The sequence below is a fragment of the Priapulus caudatus genome, unplaced genomic scaffold (genome assembly GCF_000485595.1).
Source record: "Priapulus caudatus unplaced genomic scaffold, Priapulus_caudatus-5.0.1 Scaffold9, whole genome shotgun sequence".
Taxonomy (NCBI): Eukaryota; Metazoa; Priapulida; class Priapulimorpha; order Priapulimorphida; family Priapulidae; genus Priapulus; species Priapulus caudatus.
Window position 1 is genome coordinate 1,052,089 of NW_014577070.1, and position 25,000 is coordinate 1,077,088.

Below are 25,000 nucleotides of genomic sequence, written 5' to 3' on the forward strand. Positions count from 1 at the left end.
TCTCTCTCTCTGTGAGTGCGTGCGTGTGGGTGTGTGTATGTGTGTGTGTGTGTGTGTGTGTGTGTGTGTGTGTGTGTGTGTGTGTGTGTCTGTGTGTGTGCGTGTGTGTGTGTCGCTCTCACTCTCACTCACTGCCTGATTCTCTTCCTACCCCCTCTCTCACGCTATGCCTCCCTCTCGCACTCTCTACTATCTCCCTTTCTCTCTTTTTTCTCTCCGTCTCTCTCTCGTTCGCTTTCTATTTCTATGCCTTACAGTGGAGGTCCTCGTGTGTTCCTCCCGTGTGATAACGGAAATGGGACATGCAGAAAGCCATAAATGTCCCAGAGCTGTTATTCTTCGTCGTACTGGGATTTTTGTATTTGTATTTAAAATCGGATTATCCAAGTAAAATAATTTAGTTTTAGTATTAATGGTTTACACATTTACTGTAGCCTTGCATGTTAGTATTAAATTATTATGTACTATATTGGTGAATTGTCAACTGTAAAATAAACGACGTGCCTCCGCGATAGGTCAGGCCAGTTATTTTTATCGTAGTATTTGATGATTTGATTTTGGCTGATTAACATGTTTACGAAATCATTATGCTGTGGGTTTTATTAAATCAGTAAAAATCATTTTAAATTGACATTTTGAGTTTGCATTTTTCCCCGTGGAGCTAAAGCCCGCCGCACACGCTGTGGAACTTGCTGCGTCCACTTAATTACAGTTTGTGATCTACATACATCTTTGTCTTTTTCTGTCATGATTGCTTCGAATAATTAATTATTGCCAGAAGCCAATGATTAATATAGAAATGCGTAACAGGTGTGGCAGAATATTAATATAACATCAAGATATACCACATCTCTACCAATCATGGATGATTTGAACGGAAAGAACTGCACAAGGAGTTCTATTCCGTTTATAAATAAAAATATCCGCGTTGAAATATATGCTAGAGGCGATGAATTCAGTCTTATCATTTCTTGTTAATGAAGAAAAACGTAACACACACATCTAAGATTAAAATCTTAAAATGGCAAGTATGGGTGAGTGCGTAACGTGTTGGACTGTTAGACAGTTGTCCTAAGTTCAATTCTTGCCGGGGAACAGAGTAAAATTTTCTGTTAACTGTTGGTAAGCAAAATGTAACACATAGATTGGATCCGACCATATAAGAAATGGTGAGTTTGGGTGCAAGCGTAGCGTGCTGGGCTGGTACTCAATAATTCCGGGTTCAAATCTTGTCAATTACCACGGAAAGATATTTTCGAGATGTTGTTAGGCGAAATGTAAACACAACTTGACCATGACCATGACTGTGATGTAAACATTTTGAAAATGGCTCAAGGATATGGCTTTGAGCTGCAGGCTGTGGCCTTGGCCGAGTTATGGAGCAATTTTAAAATTGGAAAATGTAATGGCCTTGAGCCCAAGGCCATGGCCTTGAGCTCAAGGCCACTGAAAATTTTAGAAATGGGAAAATTGGTCGAGGCCACGGTCAAGGACAATGTCACGGTCAAGGTCAGGTTCAAGGTCTACGGAACAACAACTTCTACAACAACAACAACAACAACAACAACTACAACAACAACAACAACAACAACAACTCCTACAACTCTCCTGCATTCTACTCTACTCTACTGCTCTATATTCTGCTCTACAGCTATATACAGCTCTACTGCTCCACTTTATTTTGCTCTACATGTGGAGTTCGATCCCCACCACCGCAACCAGTGATTCACGTCAATGTACATTTTACTGAATTATGTAAAGCGATTTTAGTAAATAATAAATACCTCAGAGATTTTAGTTATAGTATATTTATTACAAAGCATTTCAATCGTAAACGACGATATAGACATGAGAACACACGTGTGCAGAAACATGACATGCCAGCGAATAATTGTAACAATACTTGTTTGTGAAATGCTAATTTGCTATGATTTTTATCTTAACGCACAATTTGTTTTACGACCACTATATTTTACCTGTTTCATGCTGTAATTTAACCAATCTATCCACTAATAATATTTAAATAATGAAAATGTAAGAAATACATATAACTCTTTGTAAAGTGAATACAGTTAACTCTTGGTTTACGCGATAATCATGTTGTTTAGAATGTTCGCGCATATCAAAAATAGGTAAATCGAACCGATTAGGGGGTTAGGATATTGATGTGATCTTCTCTAATATCGTACCAGTGAAAACTTAGTGAAAACTTCTGCTGAGAACAGTGTACGCCTCTTGGTATCAGGAGTGAATGAAAACGAATGCTCTGTTTGAAATCATTTACGTAACTTTCGTTAATTTTTCGCAATGACTCCTGTTGGTATGTTTAACTCGTGTTGATTCTCCGTGTCCTCTCTAGTCCCTATAGGCGTTATTCATCTGGTTACAGCGAGGCGATTGGCACTGAAAAACAAATTTGATTGTTGGTGAGTATGGAGACTAGTGTTTGAAATCAACACACGGTATTAATTTTCCGTTAGTGCATTGTTCTAATATCATTTATATTATATATACCGGCTTTATAGTTATTCCTCACACTAGATGGCGGCAGGAGATCATATATTTACATATGCGCAACCACGGTCATGTGCCACATGCTGGCAGGGTACAGCGATAATAAAGTCATTTTACCCTTTTACTTTAATACGAGTTATTAAACCCGTAAAAAACTCGCGCTCTCTGTCTCTGTCTCTATTTCTGTCTGTCTATCTCTATCTCTATCTACCTTTCTCTCTCCGTCTATCCCCTTCTCGCCATCTGTCTCTCTCCCCAATTTCTCTCTCGCGCACGCGCGCTCTCTCTTGCTCTCCCTATCTCTCTGCATCTCTATACCATATCTATCTATCTATCTATCTCTCTCTCTCTCTATATATATATCTCTCTCTCTCTCTCTCTCTCTCTCTCTCTCTCTCTGTCTCTCTCTCAGTATTTCTCTCTCTCGCACGCGCGCGCTCTCTCCTTCCTCCTCTCTCTCTCTATCTATTCTCTCTCTCTCTCTCTTTTTCTCGCTCTCCATTTTTGCCATATCTCTCTCTCGTCTATTTTACTATCTATTCTTTCTTATTTTACTGTGTGGCCGGTGCAGATTATACGAAACACAAAGCCGGTGACGAAGCTACCAAGCCTCTTTGTAGAGCTGTCGGCTTCAGTTACAAAGAAATGCTGTATGTTAACTAAAACTGTAACGATAACTTCATATAATGCATTTATTTATTTATTTATTTAAGATTATTTGCATATAATCTTCGCATGTACTACATAGCGTTATGATGACCCGTCTATCACCAGCAAGGCTTTAGTTAAATCTAATTAGACAATATTTTAGTTGCACAACCTTCAGTTAGATTATTCCTCTATCGGGAGTAATATAAAAACACAATTAGTAACGCGTTCAAGACCACGTAAATGCGTACACTAACACGCTCAAGGACGCATTTAATTACTCATACTGGCTCTCTCATCAAATGTATATTCGTCACAATTTAAACTCATTAAAACGGCTATTCCGCACACGCTCTTAGCAACCTGTTTTGCAATAACACACTATTTCGTAATAAAAAAAGTAAAAAATTTTCATAGAACTCGCCATTTAACTAATAAAAATGATCAGCCTCTGTGGGCACTCGCAGCCATCTTATGAAATCAATTCACCACTTTTTAAATATGAATCATCAGTTTCTGTATAAGACTTGATTTTATTACAAAAGTGGCGAGTTAATACGAAAGCTGTGTTTAATACAAACGTGGTCGTGGTTCTAACATGCACTTTCTTTGACATTTACTCCCAGAATTGATTCACTATTAGAATTTTGCCTAAACACATCTTTTACACAACTCAAATGTATATCTTACATTACAAGAAAAATTCCCAATGCTTCCCATTAGAAATGTAAATTCCTATAATAAAATTCATTAGGTAGTATGCTGTAACTTTATTTACATGAAATGTAATGTGCTCAAATAGTCGGACTAACAACCGACTAACTTTTTTAACTTTTCTTTAAATGAATTTTCGTTCCTTAATACTGCTATATTACGCTTGCCATTCTATGATATGTCGTGGCATTTTGCTGTTTAAATTTGATATTTTGTTTGCATTTTATGGTCCCGTAGATGATTTAGTTTGTTAGTTTATTCGTTAGTTTGATTTGATAATGTTTGGTGTTTAGTTTAAATATTTACCGTGTTCGTGGCCTATTTTATTTCGTGGACATTATTTTGTTGCAGAAATCAGGTTAAGCGGCTAAATGTTGAGCTTGTTCAACAAATATAGCGCAAGTGACAAACCTCTATATATATGAATATCTACTTGTGCTCGCCACGCGAGACATTATTTGATGAGAGATCGATACCGTTGACAGATATTTAGGTTGATCGAATTAGGCGTCAGATTTAGGTTCGTGCGATACGACTGGTATTCCGACAACGTGTATCCTCAACGACACATCATTACGGACCAAATTGCCCTTCAGTAGAGGCCACATGCGTCCCCACTGATATAAAGGCCCTTTACTATCGCGTTCATCTTAGCTCGCCTGTTTACGAGGCGAGAGCTTTGTAACGGATAGTTTCAGCATTGCCGGCTGAATGGTCCACTTCCTTCTTCCGTGTGCCAATTGTTTCGGCGTTTTGTTTTTCTCATACCAGAGAGATGATCCGTGGAAATGTAAGAAATCGCGAAACCACAGAGTCTTAGTTGTATGAGTAGTATAGTCCAGCATTATAGTAATTACAATATCACAGCTGCCTACGTTGTAAACGTAATAGAGGGGAAATGTCCTGTGAGCAAATATGTAGAGAATGTATGGCGATAATCCGAATCAGAAGTCATCTCGCGTTCAGTAGACTGTTCATTAAATCGAATACGTATAAGACAGGCAATTACATGCGTTTACTGCTATTGCTGTATTTATGATTTATCAATTCAGAAAGCACTGCGACGTGCTCATGCCGCTAATATACGTCATTATTCGGCACAATCCGATTTGCTTAATAAATTTTCGGTTACTGTTGCGCTTTCCTAACTAGATTGCCTAACTTACAATCGGCGAATTATGCTCGACCGGCTTCTGTATCCGTTCCTGATAGGCAATCAGAATGCCGTTGTTGTCGGCTGCCGGCTTTAGGGTCATGCATGGATTGGAAATGTTCGTACCGTATATAGAGGCATATATACCAGTTAAATACTTCGAAGTCTTGTGGTCCATGACCAAGAATCTAAGTTGACTCATCGACAATGAACATTTAAATCGCATTTCAGTTTATGGATGACAATTAACGGGTTAAACAGCGGGCGAACGCCATATATGTTTAGAAGGAATGCGTGTATATGCGTGGACGGAGAGGGAAGGTGTCTGTTTAGAAGCAATGCGTGTATGCGTGGACGGGGAGAAAGGGTGTCTGTTTAGAAGGAATGCGTGTATATGCGTGGACGGGCAGGGATAACGCATATAGGAGGGCGGTTAGGTACGTGACACCGCGCGCGCCAGCAACAGCGTACGTGCTGCCGTGCGCGTACTACAGACCTGTTATACTCACGTAGCTCCAGACCTGTTATATTCACGTAGCTCCAGCGTAATCCCTAAAGTAAAGTCTGATAACCGCAGACAACTCGAAAGGGTGTTTTCTGTCTGATTCACGCTGGCACGCTTGTGAATATCATACTTGTATAAATAGCATGCTAAATGTTTAACCCAACACACGCTAATTTAGCTATGTTTAATCGCCATGCAAAGACTTCTCCGTGCAGTTTGTACGGATTCTATGCTTGTATTAAAACAATTGGCACAATAAAGCTACCTACCGCGTAGATTGCCTGAAATTCTAAGCATTATTACTGTCTATATCATAACAGACCTTTATTAATAGCGTGTGCTGTCATCGCAGGCTTAATTCCCTGCTTCTATTCTGTAATTACTTTCAACAAATTTCTGGCCTACTGCAAAACAGCACCGTTCACTAGAAATGTGTGCGCTAGCATCGCACGCATTTGATTGGCAAACATGTGTCGAAGTCGCCAGTGAATGGTGGTGTGAATGGAATGAAACTAGTTAGTACTAAATTAATGTTAAGACTAACACTAAGACTAATTTCAATTTTGACAACAGACTTAAGCGTAACATTACACATGGTGAAAATGCTTGGTTATGCACTAGAAATGCTGTGTAACGTACGTTGCGGAAACGCCTACGTGTAACGTTACAACAATGATGGGTTTCGAACTAGAAATGCTGTGTCACGATATTATGGAAATGCCGTGTAACGCTATAAAAATACTGTAGCGTTACAGCAGTAATGGGTTACACATTAACAACATGTTGTGATACGATGCGGATAAGCCATGTAGCGTTACATAAATGCTATGTAACGTTACTGAAACGCTATATAATTATATTATATAGAAAATAATTATATTAAAATATATTAAATATATTATAATGTTACAAAATCCTGTGCAACGTTAAGAATGCCAGGTTACGCCCTAAAATGCAGTGTAACATGCGACTCTCATTTAGGTCAGGTTGTTTTGGAATGTAATATTTGAGTGTTGAATTTTTTTAAATGTGTTTGAAATATACATTTGTTTTATTTGGCAGGAATGAGCATGTCTCACTGGCAGCGCTATGATGGATGGTACAATAACCTAGTTCATCCTTCGTGGGGATCAACCGGTGAGTATATACATATATGCAACTATATACACTCCTGCCACTGTTCCAGCATTAACAGCTCACTCTACCTCGGCCGTCGCTCGTGTCCTTGACAGCTTCTGCCTTGACTTTCCTCTACTTCTGCACATCTGTCTATTCACGAGATGGTATAATGTTGTATGATATTGCTACGTAACGCGGTTTTATCACATTGATTCAAACACAAATGTGTGCAATTTGATATTAAAGTAGAAGATAAACCATAGATATATACAACACATGTGCTGTATATATCTATGGATAAACGAAGAACGGACAACTAGACGGCTGCTGCATTCATCACATTCATATACATCCGAAGAATATGCGAGGCGTCTGAGTAACTCAATTTGCTGCATACAATCACGGCACACCTCGAAGCGCGTCTACAAGCGATGCTAGCAGTCGAGACCGACAGAATGCGTTAAGGGGGGCTTATGTCGGGCTTGCGAGCCGACTCGACTGGAAGCAACTGGCTGCAATTCACTGCGACTGCAGTGCTTAGGTCGGTCGACTGCGAAGCGACTGCCTGCGACTGGCCGCCACTAGTTGCTCGGAATAGAACAGTGGGCAACTGGACGCAACTAGTCGCTGCCGATCGCTTCCAGTTGCTCGAAATTCAGTTGCTTCCAGTCGAGTCGGCTCGCAAGCCCGACATAAGCCCCCCTTTAGTCTCCGCAAATTACACAGTTTCCAGAGAAATGTGTAGCGCAGAGATGCCATCGACTATATAGTGTGTTACATCGAGATGCGGTTATGTGATCTTAAAAGGATTTTGCCGATAATGCGACGCGTAAGCGCGGATTTGGGCTAAATCGCTGCGTGTCAGCGCTCCGTGACAGTCTCATGTTAATCGCCATGTCCTCGCCAGTTAAGCTCGGGCTTTGCGACACGTATGTAGCACGTGCGAACACAGCGCGCCCATTATTTCGTCATTCTTTACGCTGTCCTCGTTTCGCGTGGATAGGGAGCTTTAAAGATGTATAGGTTCTACAGGTATAGACAGTCGGTGCCGAGCGTGTGGGAACATTAAGAGGTCGTAATCCGATTAGGTTTGCTGATTGAAAAATAGGACCGTTGATAAACTGCAAGATCAAACACACCTTTGGCACAATTCGGGCCGACGTGACTGTTTTGACAGCTTGAAAATAGAAATCATTGACCGAATATAACCCACATCTGCCAAGTAGCTTCACATCGCGAACACGACATGCCTATACACGACAAAAATTAAGTAGAAATTCTCTTCAGAACTCTCAGATCAATTCCACTCTCTATATTCACTACCTACATATATAGCAATATTAATTCGCCGCGGCATTCGTAACAACCGTCGAGGAGTCACACCTTATCGCGGCGATTTATCCGCCATTATCTGGGGAAAAACAAAATTTAAACAAAATTACTCTTAACATTAGCATTAACTTTACGATGCTTCTGACAACGGCCCCACTCGTTTTAGGTTCTACGTTTGTGAGGAAGACACCCGTGTCGTTCGCGGACGGCGTGTATAAGCTGGCTGGGGAGAACCGTCCCAACGCTCGAGCAGTCAGCGAGCTGCTGTTCAAAGGCGAAGACGGGTTACCCTCGCAGCTCAACCGCACGACGATGCTGGCATTTTTCGGTAATTCTATCGGAAGTGTCATAATATCGACTATATTATAACCATGAGTCTATATTATGACACTCCTGATTCTATATGTGTTTCATTTCGCGACTTATTACGAACAATAGAACGGCCAAGGTCTTTACAATTCGTGGCACGCGCGGTGTGTACTAATGATGCTGATGATATTAAATGATATTACACTGATTGCGCAAATCATTACACGCACGCACGCACGCACACACGCACGCACGCACGCACGCACTGGGATGCACACGCCAAACATGCACGTGCGCGCGGACGCATACACACGCACACACGCGCGCGCGCGCACACACACACACACACACACACACACACACACACACACACACACACACACACACACACACACACACACACACATAGTCGCTTGCAATTTCTCTGGAAAAAATGCGTGCTTAAGGCTTAACGGCTTAAGGCTTAAGGCTTAAGGCTTAACGGCAGTGCTTAAGGCTTTAACGGCAAGTGCTTAAGGCTTAACGGCACACTATGCAGTACTTGACGCGCAACAGGCGTACGTAAATCCCATGTGCTTACGCACGAATTGCGCACATAAATACGTTGCAATTTCACTCGTGCGTACCGTGTAAAATCCCACCACCCTTGACTTTCATCAACGCATAATAATTGCCATTTCATTATCAGTAAAAGAATCTTCTTTTATCATAAAAAGTTTCTTCGCTACGACTTTCCCGGAAGTCTAATCTAACTGAGAGCTTTTCGCGTGCTTTAGGACAAGTTGTCGCGTATGAGATGTTACTCGGCACGGAGATGACCTGTCCCATAGAGATGCACGAGGTTGACATGGTGACGTGCACCGCAGCAGATAACTGCAAATCGACGGGTCTATCGATGCCTTTTCACAGAGTCAAGTACAAACACGAAACGGGTGAATCAGTGAACAACCCGCGAACGCAGGTGAGCTACACGCAATTAATTTATCTCTTTAATTAATGCGCGAGCTCAGCGCGTTTGGTCACTTAGCGGCCTCGATGACCACCGACCATATATAATAGGCATCACGCAGGTAAAAAAACAAGCATAACTAGTAAGTGGTATAACTAAGCATCTCAGGTATTATTATACTAGGCGTGCAGCTTTCGTAGTCATTGTATATGCGCGCGCGCGTGCGTACGTACGTACGTGCGCGTGTGTGCGCGCGTATGTGTGTGCTTTTCTATGATTAATTGTGGTTTTTTAAAAACAACTCTGACAATCATGATGACATCCGAGAAAAGTTCTTACGCCATATGATAATTGTTGTCTCGATTTTTTTCACATAATAGACACGAAATTTTATTAACCAATAATTATATACTATATGTCACGACTGCAAGATAATTGCCCATTAATGGCCAACCGACCGCATGTTCTTTGATTCGCGCGTATCGTATGATAATTACAATAAAATAATGCCGCAAGATTACGTGACAACATCCTTTCCTTGTTTTACCTGAATCGATCGGGAATAGCATTTTTAACCGATTAACTAACAAGCGTGGAAAATCAAACGCAGGTAAAGTGCCCAGATATGCACATTAGTGGGTCAGTAAAACAGGTCGTTTATTTTTTCTGAACCAGTCAATCTTTCATGAGATAGCAGATGAGCAAGTATATACAAAAGAATCGATGTTCATAAATTAAGATTGGTTTTTCTCCTCGTTATCTTCCAATGCATTGTTCGACAACATGATATTTGACGGGTGAGCCACATATCTATACAATCCACATTATTTTATTTAGATTCCAAGTTCGAAATAATAAGCTGCAAACCTGTAACAAATATGCAAATACGAAAAAAGACATCCTTGAGTAATAGTGACACTTACACGTCTGTTCCTACGAAATACGACAATATTAAATTAAGATATAAAACGAGATTAGCATAATTGTAATTCTTTTCGGTCGCTCGTTACGTGATTAGTATTTCACATCGAGTGACAGCGATGAAATTTTACGATGCAAGTTTACAGAATATTTGCCCAACGGCGGCTAGTGTCATGGCTACGCGCAGGATCATTTATACGAGTTTGCGTCAGACAGTGTAGGTGTTAGAGACGCGTCGATAGTCATTTCCGTGAGCGGATGCGCGCCGCCGCTGCGCATCACGAAGTCGACTTGTCTTACTCTGCGCTTTGCATTTGCCACAGCCCTAAACGCCCCCTTAATAGACTACGATGGCAGGTTTCGCTAATATTCTTCCGTATTAGTCAGCATCCTTGGTTTAATTCTGTAGGGTGAAGCTTGCGGTCGAGCTTAGGCGGTGTATCGGCCGGACGCGGGCACAGCTAGCGCCACGATAACGTGTAGTTAATTGGCTTTAAATATTTCGTCGATGTCTGTCGCATCCGGAACTGCGACGATGAACTTAGATGTATTCTGTCTGCCCCCCCCCCCTCCCTCCGCTTCTCCGCTCACAGCGCAAACACTACCACCGCCGACAGCTTTCACTCAGTTCTCAACTTTGATCATTGATTGAGTTTCTGCCGATTTTTTTTGTCGTCAGCTAAACTTGGTTACCAGCTGGATCGATGCGAGCTTTGTGTACAACACCAAGGAATCGATAGCGTCCAGCCTTCGCTCGTTTGAGAACGGAACGTTTTTGTCGATGATGGACGGAAAATACCCTGCCTACAACAACATCGGCATCCCCACGTATAACCATTACGCTCCGCACCTCCACCACAGCATGCCGATACAAGAGACGTACCGTACGTACCGTAAGACAACTGCGAAGACCGCGAATTTCATTTCGCGTTGTCGAATCAGCGTTATATGTATTTGTATGTATTGTATATTATATGTATGTTGTGTGGATCAAGTGTTATGTATTCATCGCGAAATAGAATCGATTTCAGTGTTTTAATGAAATCCGGTAGGGTAGTTATATGACTATAACTGGCTGTTTGCCGGCCTGTGGTCGTGCTGGTTACCCACACAGAACATGCTGTCCGTGTGCTGGTTACCCACACAGAACATGCTGTCCGTGTGCTGGTTACCCACACAGAACATGCTGTCCGTGTGCTGGTTACCCACACAGAACAGTGCTGTTGCCGTGTGGCTGGTTAGCCGCCACAGAACATGCTTGTCGCGTGTGCTGGTACGCCACACAAGAATCATGCTGTCCGTGTGGCTGGTTACCCCACACAGAACATGCTGTCCCGTGTGGCGTGGTTAGCCACACAGAACATGGCTGTTCCGTGTTGCTGCGGTTTAACCCACGACAGAACATGGGGCTGTCCAGTGTGCATGGCTTACGCCAGACAGAACATGCTGTCCGGTGGGCTGGTTTACGGCCACACATGAACATGCTGTCCGTGTGGCTGGTTACCACACAGCCGCAGAACATGCCTGTGCCGTGTGGGTCTGGTTAGCCCACACAGAACGTGCTGTCGGCGTGTGCTGGTTATCCGACCAGAACATGCGGTCAGTGTGGCTGGTTACCCACACATGAAAACATGCTGTCCGTGTGCTGTTAACCCACACAGAAACATGCTGTCCCGTGTGGGCTGGTTACCCACACAGAACATGCTGTCCGTGTGCTGGTTACCCACACAGAACAATTTGCTGTCCGTGTGCTGGTTACCCACACAGAACATGCTGTCGGCGTGGTGCTGGTTACGCCACACAGAACATGGGCTGTCCGCGTGTGCTGGTTTACGCAGCACAGAAACATGCGCTGTCCAGTGTGGCTGGTTACCACACAGAACGTGGGCTGTCCCGTGTGCTGGTTATGCCACACAGAACATGCGGTCGCAGTGTGCTGGCTTACCTGAATTGCTGAGCGACGAGAACATGGGCTGCCTCAAGGTGATGGGTTGCAGGCGTTCACCCTCACCACAGAGGATCACATTGAACTTGCGGTCATGTAGCCCGCTGGCTGGTTACGCCCCACACAACATACAGGGACACATGCGGTGGCTATTTATCTTGCTGTGTAAGCACTAAATGAAGCTTATTCTACGGCCCACGAGACCTCTGTACGTGGAGAGGACGAGTTTAGGTTAAGCGTATGGTCGCGAGTTGTGCTGGTAGTATGTGTAGTTTCTCAGCTCATGTCAAGAGAAACAATGCCATGATCCCGATGGTGCTTTTGTTTAGAGTCTGAGCAAGATCTAAAAACCAGTGCCAAACTCATAGTAGCACTTCTGTGCGGTGTCTGGTTTGGTCTATCCTGACCACACAGACAGTATAGTTCGACTTTATTGGAAACCCAGAGCATGTAAAACCCATTTGCTAGTAGAACGCAGTACTGTTGGGCACATACATCCCAAATGATATCATCATATATAATGAATGTGCATTATTCGATCTCATGCGTTTGTGTGTGTGTGTTGTGTGTGTGGTTGTGTGTAGTGTGTGTGTATGGTGTGTGTGTGTTGTGTGTGTGTGCAGCACGCAGCTTCGCAAGATTGGAAATGCCACTGGCCGCGCGGCCTCTGGAGAATCTACACTTAGTACATTGACTCAGGCGCGGCCCACAACTGGTCATTGCTGATGAGGCTAGGGGACGGAACTCGTGATGTTATCCGAGCAGACAAGGCCATTGCCGTGACATTTCTAGCGCGAGAATCGGCTGAAAGTTCCGAGAGACGTTCTTCCGCTGCTGAATAGGGCACATGCCATATTTAATATATCCCGCGTGGGGGAGGTCCGTCAACGCTAAGTTGAACCTTCGCGATAAGACGCTGGTGGCGATGCTGCCGCACCCCTAAAAGCGACTAGTGTGTCTGCTCGCCGCTGTTTCTAAATGTCATGGACTTCTTGTGGCTTTGTGTTTGAGAGATCGATGTAGGTCTCGAGCGATCCACGCGTAAATCAGGCATGCCCAGCCTATGCTGGCGTTCGCGGGCCTATTCTTCGCGCCTACCACAAATGTCGTCGCCCGCGAGAACTGGCTGAAGGAAAATCGGCAGCGTGGAGCGAGCGAGCGAAATTTTTCTAGCGGCCGCGTCGATGGGTGACTGCGGCTAGCAATGCAGGTGGCGCTGCGGTTCAATGCTGAAGCCGTGCACGCGCACACGCACGCTACGGCGCACCATACGGCACACATTGGACGCGCACACGGCTTCGTTTACCGTACCAGCCACCTGCAGACGGCGGGCATAAACGGGGCCGCATCTTCCACCCCCCCCCGCCCCCCCCGCCGCCGCCCCCCACCTTTCAGGCAAACCTTCGTAGTACAAACACGCTCGCGCTTAAGCATGTACACACGCGCACGCACGGCACTTCTACGCACGTGGCGCACACGGCACACACACACAGCACACGCACACAACGCGCGCGGCAGCACGACAGCTTGTCACACACAGCACACACATCACAGCAGCACAGCACACACACACACACACACACACAGCACACACACACACACACAAAGCAGAGCAGCGCACGCAACACTACACACACACACACACACACAGCACACAACACACACACACAACACAACACACACACACACACACACACACACACACACACACCACACAGACACGCGCGCGTACACACTCACACTCAAGCAGCTACTCGTAACATTGCACTACTATCTGATGACGATGAGAGTGGAGTGTATGTGATGTTCTCCTGCTCTCGGGGGCAAACAGTACTACTTGATCAGAGTGTTTACAAGACACCGTCTCGCATAAATTGTCAAGCGCTCATTCTTACTCGTAAAATATTGCCTTCTTACCATAAATGTTTGATGCGATTATTAAATTTATCTTCTACTTTCAGAATATCTTCCTGTATGAATACGTGCCTGCTTTTCTTGATGAACCGACACAGAAGTACCATGGTATTTATCTATATGCTAATACGCTCTCATGCGCTACACATAATAACCGCTTTAGTCGTAATTCTGCAGTCTTGATTAATTCTCAATTATTGCATAATCCTTTATGTTAAATTCCTTTCGATTTTGCCGACACGATGTGTACTCGCGCATGCGCACTCTGCTGAATGCGAGCGCCTTTACAGCAGCTACGGATATGTAATGGAGCGTTTCTCCTGCTTCGCTTGTTCCAGGTTACAATCCTGATATTCATCCAGGAATCACAGACCTCTTCCATGTGGCTGCTTTCCGATTTAGCCATACTCTAATACCGCCTGGGTTCTATCTGAGGTGTGTACATTATAACACTCCTATAATTATAATATAATATTAATTCGAGTATTCAGTGATCACCAATCCTCTCTCTCTCGCCCCGCGCGCATGCGCACACTCTCTAAGACTCTCGTGGACATTTCGTCCCTTTTCGCCCCGTCCGCCCTTTCACTTTCCACCTCTCTCCCGTTCTTTCTCTCACCCCTCTCATTTTTCACCTCTCTCCCGTGCTTTCTCTCACCCCCTCTCACTTTCCACCTCTCTCCCGTTCTTTTTCTCACCCCCTCTCACTTTCCACCTCTCTCTTCCCTTTTCACTTTCCGTCGCGCTCTCTCTCTCTCTCTCTCTCTCTCTCTCTCTCTCTGTCTGTCTCTCTCTCTCTCTCTCTCTCACTCACTCTCGCTTTCGCTCTTCCTCTGGCTCTCTCCCCCCCTATTTCGCTCTCTTAATCCCGGTTTTACAGTCTCAATAGTCTTCTCACTTCACACATACTCTAGGTCATACGCAAAACGATGGTGACAACTAACACATAGACAGATAATCTGAAACATAATTACGACTTCATTTAATGATCTATTAACATTATTTAACGATTTTCCATGCAAAGGGACTCTCGGTGTAGATTTCGACATTTTGACGGACATCCAGGCATACGGTTGTGCAACACATTCCACGCCGCACAGGTATGTACCGCGCACTAATCCGCTAGAGGTCGCACGAATCACGCTGTGGTGTATAGCATACAATAATATCGCGTGGCGTCTACCGAAATGTGCAAAATCGTATTGATCTTTAAACACCCGCGAATGCGTCTCTCGGTTTGAGGGCAATGGAGTTTTTATATAATTTTTTTCCAGACGACGATAAAAATGTACGGAATAGAAGAGGTTCTCATGGGAATGGCTTCGCAAATTGCAGAGCGGGAGGATACTGTCATTGCCGATGATCTAAGAGGTGAGTGACATATAACCATACCACGCACTTACTCGGAAAGCAACCGAGTGCCCGGAAGAACACAATAGAGTACTCTGCTGCTGCTGCTGCTGCTGCTGCTCCATCGTAATTTCTTTATAACAGACTTAAATCCGTTCCAGAATGTATCTTTATCTAAATTGTTACGCTGCGGAACCATAAATTCTTTTCCGGTCACATCGTTCTTCATCGCACGATAGCTTCCTCCCACACAACTATCGGGGATCGGTTTCGTGATGGCAATTCTATTCTATCTTTGATCTTTCTTTACGCGTTTGATGTCGGCAAATGATAAGCAGCATCTCGCTCCATTTCCTTGACATTTTTCTCACTGTTTCTTCTTCGACGTATTGCGACATTTTTTGCAGAGTCCGTCTTTGGCCCGAAGCAGTATTCGAGACGGGATCTCGTAGCGTTAAACATAATGCGTGGCCGTGACTTCGGGCTGACTGACTACAACACAGCAAGACAGAACTTCGGGTTCGACAGAATGAGTAATTGGTCTGACATCAACCCCGAACTTAACAAGGTGACACCGGAGGTACGGAACAACGCATTTATCAGGGCCGACTCGTGATCGTTGAATCATAAAAACGTCGCCGACTGTCATGTGTGATAAAGTTGTTGTTATATTGCATTGCAATTATTATATTGTTAAAATGATTATGTTGTTATAGAGGCCAGGCGCGTTACGCGGCGCCATACGTGAATTTCATCCAATTTATTACGAATCATTCGGGGTTTCCCGGATTTCCCGAAACTGAAAAACAGTTTGCGAAATTGAAAATGTTGCAAAAGTTGCAAATTCAATCATCGTCGTCTTCCTCCGTCGTTCCGTCGTTCATCTATCATCGCTGCCGCGATACGAACAGATTCGTTATAATCATTCGAAAATATCAATTTCGCAACTTCTTCCCGTTTGCTAGGTTTTCACCACTCTCGGGAAGCTGTACGGAAGCATCGATGAGATCGACCTATACGTGGGGGGCATGCTGGAGACAGGTAGCCACGGCATCGGACCGCTGTTTCGCGCCATCATTAAGGATCAGTTCTACCGTCTGCGTGACGGAGACCGATTCTGGTTCGAGAACAACAAGAACCAGTAAGTTTTTGTCTGTCGGTCGTCCGGTCGATGATGGTACACGCGCGCGTGACATGGCGAGATATTCGTTAACATGTACGTGTATCTTGTGAAAATAACAAGAAGCAATAAGTTCAACTTTTCAGTCGGTCGTTACGTCGATGGCATTGATCAATACCACGCGCGCGCAACACGTCGTGATATTCGTTAATATGTACGTGTATCTCATTCATCTATTGGCGTTGTGGTTGCATACAACACTATGCCGGACCAATCGTGTTTTTTGCGTGGCGTCTCGTGGGTAAATTCATACATTCCTGGCGCGATACGCGTCCATTTGTCCATTCACTCATTTCATACACATTCCTCAATCTGCTGAGATCGTGCGCTCGCCCACACAACTACAAATTTGTTACACAGCTACAAGGTTGTTTCAGCACGCATATATATATATATATATATATATATATGCGTGCGTGCGTGTCTCTCTATCCGTCCGTCCGCTCGAGTGCCTGCTTGCCTATCTGTGTGGCTGCCTGTCTGTCTGTCTGGCTGTCTGTCTGTCTGTCTGTCTGTCTGTCTGTCTGTCTGTCTGTCTGTCTGTCTGTCTGTCTGTCTGTCTGTCTGTCTGTCTGTCTGTCTGTCTGTCTGTCTGTCTGTCTGTCTGTATGTAATGTTATTATTTGTTTATGGCACGCGTTGTGCCTGTGCTTGTGCGTGTGCATGGGTGTAATGTGCGTGTGCCTGATGCGTGGGGTGTATGCGCGCGGTGCCTCGGCGTGGGTGTGTGCGCCTGGTGCCTGTGCGTGGGTGTATGTGCGTGTGCCTGTGCGTGGGTGTATGTGCGTGTGCCTGTGCGTTAGCCTGTGTGTTGGTGTATGTGCGTGTGCCTGTGCGTTAGCCTGTGCGTGGGTGTATGTGCGTGTGCCTGTGCGTGGGTGTATGTGCGTGTGCCTGTGCGTGGGTGTATGTGCGTGTGTACGATGATGCGTAATTCCGGGTTGAAGCTATCGTGGGTGACAGCGAACATTGCATGTTTTTTTCCGACGCGCGATACAACTGGAACCCCACAAAGAAGCAACATTACGCAATCAAGTATTGACTCGTGCCACAGCCCAATGGCATAATATATCTATCGTTATTCATGCGCCTGCATGCAAACGGAGTTTTACATATGTGCGTCACTGTCAACAGGAGTGGATCTGGCCTATGATGCACACAGCCGTGACCGTAGCAACTTTATATAAGCAACTTAATAACTTTTATATAAAGCATCGAAGCTCTATAGGCCTAGTAACGTTCTCTGCAAATAACAGCTTATGAAACGCTCAGGCCTTTCTCTGTTTTTTGTTGCGCAAAGCTTTACCTGTGGTAAAGTGTGACCGTCTAGGATAGTTGTTCAAACGTACGCGCGATATCGTTTTTTCGCAGGCTATTTACGCAAGAGGAAGTGGCCCGGATCAAAGCAACGAAGCTGTACGACGTTATCCTTGCCTGCACAAATATAGGACCGTCTGATATACAAGAGAACGTGTTTTTCTGGCATTCAAGTAAGCGAACGACGTAAAACGAGTGGTTTAAAATAAAAAATTTCCATTTGCACTTGAAAGATTTTGCTCTTTCTGAACAATAAATATTGATGGAGGTCTTCGGTTTAGGCCATTCATCAATCAACCTGCCATATTAGGAACACGTAACACGCCACCATATCGCGTCGAGGTTCCATAATTGGTACGCCCAATGCAGTCTATCACATGCATGTTTGGTCTGGGACGACAGGCTTATAGCTTGAATACTTTACTAAATGTCTATGTCAATAGGAGTAAAGCAATCGCAAAATTATTCTTCCAAGGGAATTGCAATTTTGAAACATTTTTTTCCTAGCACCACGTTGAAAACAATTCTACGAAAAGTGCATTTTCAACAAGATTTGCATATACAACTTTAGGAAAGTGGGTGTAATCTAAAAGTAATTGGAACTAACTAAATTTTCTTGTTTTGATGACAATTTGATACCTGCTAATTGTTTTAAAACAGCTGAATTCAATTTGATTTTATTAATGATAATGCATTGATTTAATGCTATAATTAGATTGGTCAAATTTAATAACATATTAAATTACGTTGTAAATCCTAATAATGTCTATCGACAAGCACTTTTATGCCTATTTTCTCTCAATTCAGCTGGTACTTTACCAAGGTTCTTTTTATTTCCGCCCCCACTCGTTACCGAAAGCCTAGTAATGAAAATGTGAACATAGACGCGTTTGCGCATACTACTCAATAATTACGTACTATAGTTCAACTTGTTTTTGTACACACGTTGTTTTAACAGACAGCACTAAGGGTTGCCCGCAACCGATGCAGCTACGCGGCAAGCACATGGAGAAGTGCGTCGAACTCGTCCGCCATGACAGTTTCTCCGGCAGTGAATTCTTTTACATCTTCTCGTGTGTCATCTGCGCCGTAGTTCCGATCTGTGAGTGCATAAATTGCGATAAGTAATATATGCGTTCCAATTAGGAATGATACTTATAAAACATGACTCGTCGCCATCGCAGTATCTCACGCCGAGAACACGTCATAAGTGGCAATTAGACTCGAAGACGATTCGAAGATTCGATTATAATTATTATTCGAACTGCTCGTATTCGGATGCTGTTCAGAATTTTTACCCCCTATTATAAGATATTATCAGGAGTGAATAATAATAGATCTATTATTACATATATTTATGCATCTATTATTATTCACTTCTGCATGATATTATGATACACGATGGATATAAAAATAGACAATAATGGCAGAGCCACTCGACTTCTATCATGTTTAACCGGCTGCTTTAATAATGATGAACCGTGCTCAAAATCTAATTTGCAGCAGAAAACCGAACAAAAGCGCTTTCATTTTTTTTGATAGTAATAAATTCTTCTCCTCTACTCGAGTGACTGATTAATGCTTCGTCATTGCCTGTCTGCTGACAGTGTAGGGAGCGTAGAGCGTGTAGTAAGCCCTCGCGTGTGTGAGCTTACGTGAGGACGTAATGCGTGCCCGAGCTCGGTGTGTTTGCAACACCAACTCGATCTGTCCGCTGGTCAGAGCGATGAGGGGAAGGGGTGAGAGAATGCGAGAGAGAGAGAGAGAGAGAGAGAGAGAGAGAAGACTTTATATAATATATTAGTGTATGTAACGGCAATCAGGTGAAGTCAGTGCTTAGCCGCCGAATTCGTTCGTAGAGATGCACTTCCCGCAAGGCATGATGTGGCATTACTCGGTTTTCTGTAGTGCTCGCTGGAGCAGCGTCGGTTATCGTCAAGCATCGCGTGAAGAAGACCGCAAAAATAAAAGCTTCGGCGACGAGACTGTGTGACCACGAAGTGAAGATGAAAGATGCGCTGCGCATCAAGGGTGAGAGGCACCGATGACTATTGCTAATCGAGAAATTTATTATATATGACCGACGATACGACCACTAGCATCACCGCAACTCACACCCGCCGCGCAAACACGCACCCAGACACGCGCGCACGTCTCATACACATCCTCACGCACGCGGCGCGCGCACACACGCACGCGCGCACGCATTCGCAGGCGCACAGACGTGCACACAAACAAGCACACGCACACGCATGCGCACACGCACACGCATAAACGCGCGTGGACGCAGACAGGTACACGCACGCACGCACACGCACGCACACGCATTCACACACGCGCGCGCGCCCAAACAAAATCAAACGCTGCTTACTTTCGCCTGTAATGTCGTGAACGTGTTACGCAACTTCACAAGCGTCTGATTTATCTTTACAGCTCTGGAGTGGTTGAACGGGTCGCACAGTCGCAAGGTTACGGTGCAGTTTGGTCCGTCGGACAGTCTGCTGGTGCTGAGCAGAAAGAACGACAAGCTGCGAAACATCAGCCTTCGAGAAATCTTCAACGTCATCGTCGAATCGAACCTCGACACGGAGAAAGCATGTCTGGCTCTCATACGCATCCCAAAGGACCACGACCTGGTAAGTGGTGCAACCTTTATTAACCGTCAAAATGACCAGCGCAGAAAAATCGTATCTCTGTGCAACAGACTCGTTGAGGTCAAATTATTGGAGGTGTTGTTAAGGTTGTAGCCCAGTTTTCTGTGTGAAAATCGCTGCCGCAGCAGGGCGGTTTAGCTTTGTATTTTTGAGTTTCGCCACGTCGTGGGTTATATCAGTAGTAACCTTGAATTGTGCGTGGATGATAAACGCGACATTAATATCAGTTCGTGAATACAGAATCACATCGTTGTAACAACCCGATGGCTCCGAATACGGTAGCAGAACCATATCAAAAATATCTCCTCTATAGTCTTCATCTCTTATTTCTAACCAAAAAAAGAAGAAGCGATTCTCTCAAGAACTCTATCCCGATAGGTATATGTTTGCCTACCGTCCACGATGATTCTCACTATCTTGAAATATTTAATTCCTGTTCTTTCCATCTTATTTCATAATAATTCAATAATATTAATAATAATAATAATTAAAAAATAAATAAAATAATAATAATGATGAGTCTCACTGATGATTCATTTAGGTACTACAGTTTAGCTCTACCAACAAGCGCAAGAATTTCCTCTCGATGTTCAATGATTTTCTACAGCGTCAAGGCAAGGCACTCGAAGTTCTTGGAACAATTGCTTCCAAGGTAGGCCCTACATAATTAAATATATAAGACAGATGACGATAGATTTACTGTATAATAACCGGTAAACAGCATACATAATAATAGCAGTCAATATTGACATTAAAGCTGATGATATTTTTAATCACAATTTTAAGCTAATAACTAATAACACCATGAAGTTAATAATAGAGAACTATCTAACGTATCGTTTAAGATGAGGATGTAGCATGAAAATTTGTGTTAGTCGAAACTACAGTTGGGCATTTCTGTCGTGTTTGAAGATGTACGAAACCGCCGAGACGAAAGAGAAACGACAGAAACGGCTCGAACACTTCTTCAAAGACGCATACAAAGAGGTGCACATCCGCTAATGTATTCAATTGTAACCACACAGCGCTGTATATTATATATCGTGCATCAAAGAGGCGTCACTGACTGGAAAAGGCTAAGATTGTTCTGAGCGGGAACGTTTGTGATGTGAGAAGATAAAACGCACTCTCTATGTATATGGCCGGGCGCCTACTAGTTAAGCGACCTAACAGCATTTCGTGCCCTGCTACTAATACCATTAATAAAGCTTTATTGATGTCAAGTCCATCCCGACCTTTTTTAGGCCTTCGGATTCGAAACAGCTAGCAGTAAAGACCCGGTCGCTGCTGAGGAGTTACTCAACACAGAACTCACGAAGGCGGAATTTGCCGAAGTGCTGGGCATGAAAGCCAATTCTCTCTTCATCGAAAGGTTATTTGCCGTGACTGATAGGGACAGAAGCGGTTATATCAGCTACAAAGACTTCCTGGATACGGTTATATTGTTCGCCAGAGGTAATATCCTAATAGCGCCCTAAGCGGATTGCTAATACAATGAGAGTTAACGAAGCTCACTACACCTGAGTAACACTACTCGTACTGATCACACGGCATAGGCACACTCGCGTGACAGCAATTTGTATATTACTACTTTCGCGGTGTAGAAAGGCCGAGGTGGTAATCGCGATGGTGGTGGTGGCGGTGGTCATCATCCGTTGGATTTATGAATTGTCATTCTGTTGACAGGAACCGCACTCGATAAGATGCGCGTTCTCTATAACATGCTGAACGTGTCGCAGGAAGAAAACCTGAGCATAGTCGACTTTGAGCAAATGATCAGGTACAGTCTTGAAAAAATACCGTCGTCTACGCAAAGACTCTACCCAGGCGTGTTTTTTATAGGAATCATTTGTATGTTAACGTGAAAATCTGTTGAAAACCCTTTTTCATTGATTAGTTGGTATGTATAATGACATATAGATGCGCGAGTAAAACTGCCTACATTAGCGCGTTTACACCGTACAGTCGTAACATCTGCTTTTTCGCCCGGAACACAACCCGATTAGATATTTATGATTCGTTGTGTGATCACGCAATCTTTGGAGGGCTATGATTGTTTAATTAAGCCCGATAATTAACGGATTAAGAGGCGTCCATTGTTTGCAGATCGTTGATTCAGACCACTCAGAGTGAATTCAGCGAGAGGAACGTACAAGACCTCGTGCAAGCGTGGTTATCGTCAGTCGGTCTAGCCGAAAAAACGGAACTGAATTTCGAGGACTTTAGAATTCTTCTACAAAAACACGAAAATGATTTGGGCAAGATGGGATTACACCTAAAAGGTTTGACAGACGGAAAACAGTTGAAAGCATACTCATGAATACGAAAAGAAACGCCGGCTGCAAAAAAACAGCCAGACATGGGCTTTCACCTTCAGCTGTAATAGCGTAGATAACATTTGAAAGGTTATGTGAGCGTATTTTCAATTTCACCGAGTCGCCTCGTTATATATAATAACATATATCTACATACATACATATTATATGTATGTGCGTGGCTGTATATTTAGTTGTATTGCAGAGAAACTTCTAAACTGTAAACCCTAATTCAACTAAACTTCAAAGGAAGCTCTTTATGTTACATCTGACACAAAGTGATTTTTTCTATTGTGTGACAGGTACGAAGCAAGTGTACGTGCCAAAACGAAGCGCACTGAGGTATATATCTATATACTAGTGTGGGTGGGTGTTGCCCGTGCTGCTTTCGCTTCCAAAATATGATCATGTTTTAGAAGAAAGTAGGAAATAAGAAGTGCTACTTCAATAATGCAGTTGTAAAGCAATAGTTTTTAAAAGCAAATATAACTGTGCAATGTTAATTATTAAACAGAATGTAAGGTAAGGAAACCTAACGTACTATAACCGTATATATTACCGTAACCGCACCATAATCGTTCGTACCTATATCTATCAAGAGCGTATAAAGAAGGCGCCTTCTTTATACGCTCTTGTATCTATCTATCTATCGATATATATATATATATATCGATAGATAGATAGACAGTTGGATATTTTACGCAGATATTTTGTGTATATTTTGAGATATTATTACACGCCACACGTTATCAAGATGGCGCTCGTGTCTATAACTGACTGCTACTAACTCGTCGCAGGACCGAGAGTTTTCGCGTCGATACGGACGTCTTTCAGCTGCAGTCGCGGCAGCCCTGGCTCAGACGTCGCTGGAGTTCGTTCATCACGTATCTAGAGGACAACCGACAGCACATCTTTTACCTCGCCGTCTTCTACATGATCTGCATCGCTCTGTTCGTCGAACGCTACACGTGTAAGTATTGTTGAAATTTTCGTCGAAAGTAAGTAAGTGAAAGAAAAGTGATTGCAGTGAAACTACCGCAGCCGTAGATTCTCTCCACGTGTTGTTAAAGCGGATGTACCGTGAGTAGTCGGAAGTCATATGAGAGTGCGGACTGAAGCTATACAGATATAAATTGTAGAATCACTTCACTCGCTATGGACACTGATTTAGTCGGAAAGTAATGTGAGAGTGCGAACTGAAGCTACATATATGTATATTCACTTCACTCGCTGAGGATACTGACTTTATTTAGTATTTAGTTTGAAAATACTATGCGAGTGCAGACTGAAGTCATACACCAATGAGTGATGTTACGGGATAGAGGCGTCTATACATGATGAAAAATCGCCCGGGTTGTGAGTCCATGCGATGCGAAACCACGTTAAAATTCGCGTTTTTAGGTTTTTTTTAAATTCCACATCTGACACCAGCATGTTGGATTGATTCAAACTTGAATCGCTGCGCAGACTCAAAAGTTTGGTTTATTAAACTCTATAACAGGTGGCCAAAACTTTTTATATCAAACCGCATGTAAGTAACTTCGCGAGTTAGCGTAACGACGACTAAACTTACCATGACGACTAAACCGCGTTCGATTGCCAACAACAAGACGTAGACTCAAGCCGGGAAATTCTCTCCGGGTAAAAAAAACTCGTGTTTTCTCAAAGCGGCGTTTAGTCGCCGTCGTTAAGAAAACACGCGGGTTTTTTGTACACCCAGCGGCGGGTTTTCAGAACTGGTATTTTTCGAAGCAGCGGGTTTTGTAATGATCGTGACAGCGCCGCATGCCTCTAATGAGATTACTAGTCTATAGTCGTGTCTCGCTGAGGGCTACGCACCGTACGTGCGCGGCGTGGCGGATAGGTGGCGCCATAATCACCGGTGCTCGGCCTGCTGCGTGTCTTGCATCACAGCAAGAGAGAGTGTGAGAGAGAGAGAGAATGGGGAGATGGAGAACTAGAGAGAGCGAGGAGGAGAGGGGCAGTAGGGCAGACGGATAGATAGACAGAGAGACAGACAGACAGACAGACAGACAGACAGACAGACAGACCAACAGACAAGATCAGAACAGACAGACAGACAGACAGACAGACAGACCAGACAGAGACAGAGCAGACAGAACAGACAGACAGACAGACAGACAGACAGACAGACACAGAC

At 43.8% G+C, this 25,000-nt stretch overlaps 2 protein-coding genes across 2 annotated transcripts in view; both read left to right on the forward strand.

The window, feature by feature from the left end:
• The window catches only part of LOC106806745 (dual oxidase-like), a 14,983-nt gene extending 1,729 nt beyond the window's left edge, over positions 1 to 13,254 (forward strand). Inside the window, exons 2-6 of the mRNA XM_014808794.1 lie at positions 6,597 to 6,671; positions 8,152 to 8,313; positions 9,071 to 9,255; positions 10,844 to 11,048; positions 13,133 to 13,254. Of these exons, the coding sequence (XP_014664280.1) occupies positions 6,597 to 6,671; positions 8,152 to 8,313; positions 9,071 to 9,255; positions 10,844 to 11,048; positions 13,133 to 13,239 (734 nt within the window). The 3' untranslated portion in view covers positions 13,240 to 13,254. The remainder of the gene's footprint in view (positions 1 to 6,596; positions 6,672 to 8,151; positions 8,314 to 9,070; positions 9,256 to 10,843; positions 11,049 to 13,132) is intronic.
• Positions 13,255 to 13,274: 20 nt separating this feature from the next.
• LOC106806735 (dual oxidase-like) overlaps positions 13,275 to 25,000 on the forward strand; it is a 15,126-nt gene continuing 3,400 nt past the window's right edge. The window contains exons 1-18 of the mRNA XM_014808783.1: positions 13,275 to 13,319; positions 14,071 to 14,131; positions 14,362 to 14,458; positions 15,048 to 15,123; positions 15,298 to 15,394; positions 15,781 to 15,953; positions 16,339 to 16,514; positions 17,925 to 18,043; positions 18,829 to 18,972; positions 19,779 to 19,901; positions 20,304 to 20,506; positions 21,066 to 21,176; positions 21,437 to 21,511; positions 21,769 to 21,979; positions 22,211 to 22,304; positions 22,631 to 22,806; positions 23,142 to 23,181; positions 23,637 to 23,809. Coding sequence (XP_014664269.1) covers positions 13,314 to 13,319; positions 14,071 to 14,131; positions 14,362 to 14,458; positions 15,048 to 15,123; positions 15,298 to 15,394; positions 15,781 to 15,953; positions 16,339 to 16,514; positions 17,925 to 18,043; positions 18,829 to 18,972; positions 19,779 to 19,901; positions 20,304 to 20,506; positions 21,066 to 21,176; positions 21,437 to 21,511; positions 21,769 to 21,979; positions 22,211 to 22,304; positions 22,631 to 22,806; positions 23,142 to 23,181; positions 23,637 to 23,809 — 2,155 coding nt within the window. The 5' untranslated portion in view covers positions 13,275 to 13,313. The remainder of the gene's footprint in view (positions 13,320 to 14,070; positions 14,132 to 14,361; positions 14,459 to 15,047; positions 15,124 to 15,297; positions 15,395 to 15,780; positions 15,954 to 16,338; positions 16,515 to 17,924; positions 18,044 to 18,828; positions 18,973 to 19,778; positions 19,902 to 20,303; positions 20,507 to 21,065; positions 21,177 to 21,436; positions 21,512 to 21,768; positions 21,980 to 22,210; positions 22,305 to 22,630; positions 22,807 to 23,141; positions 23,182 to 23,636; positions 23,810 to 25,000) is intronic.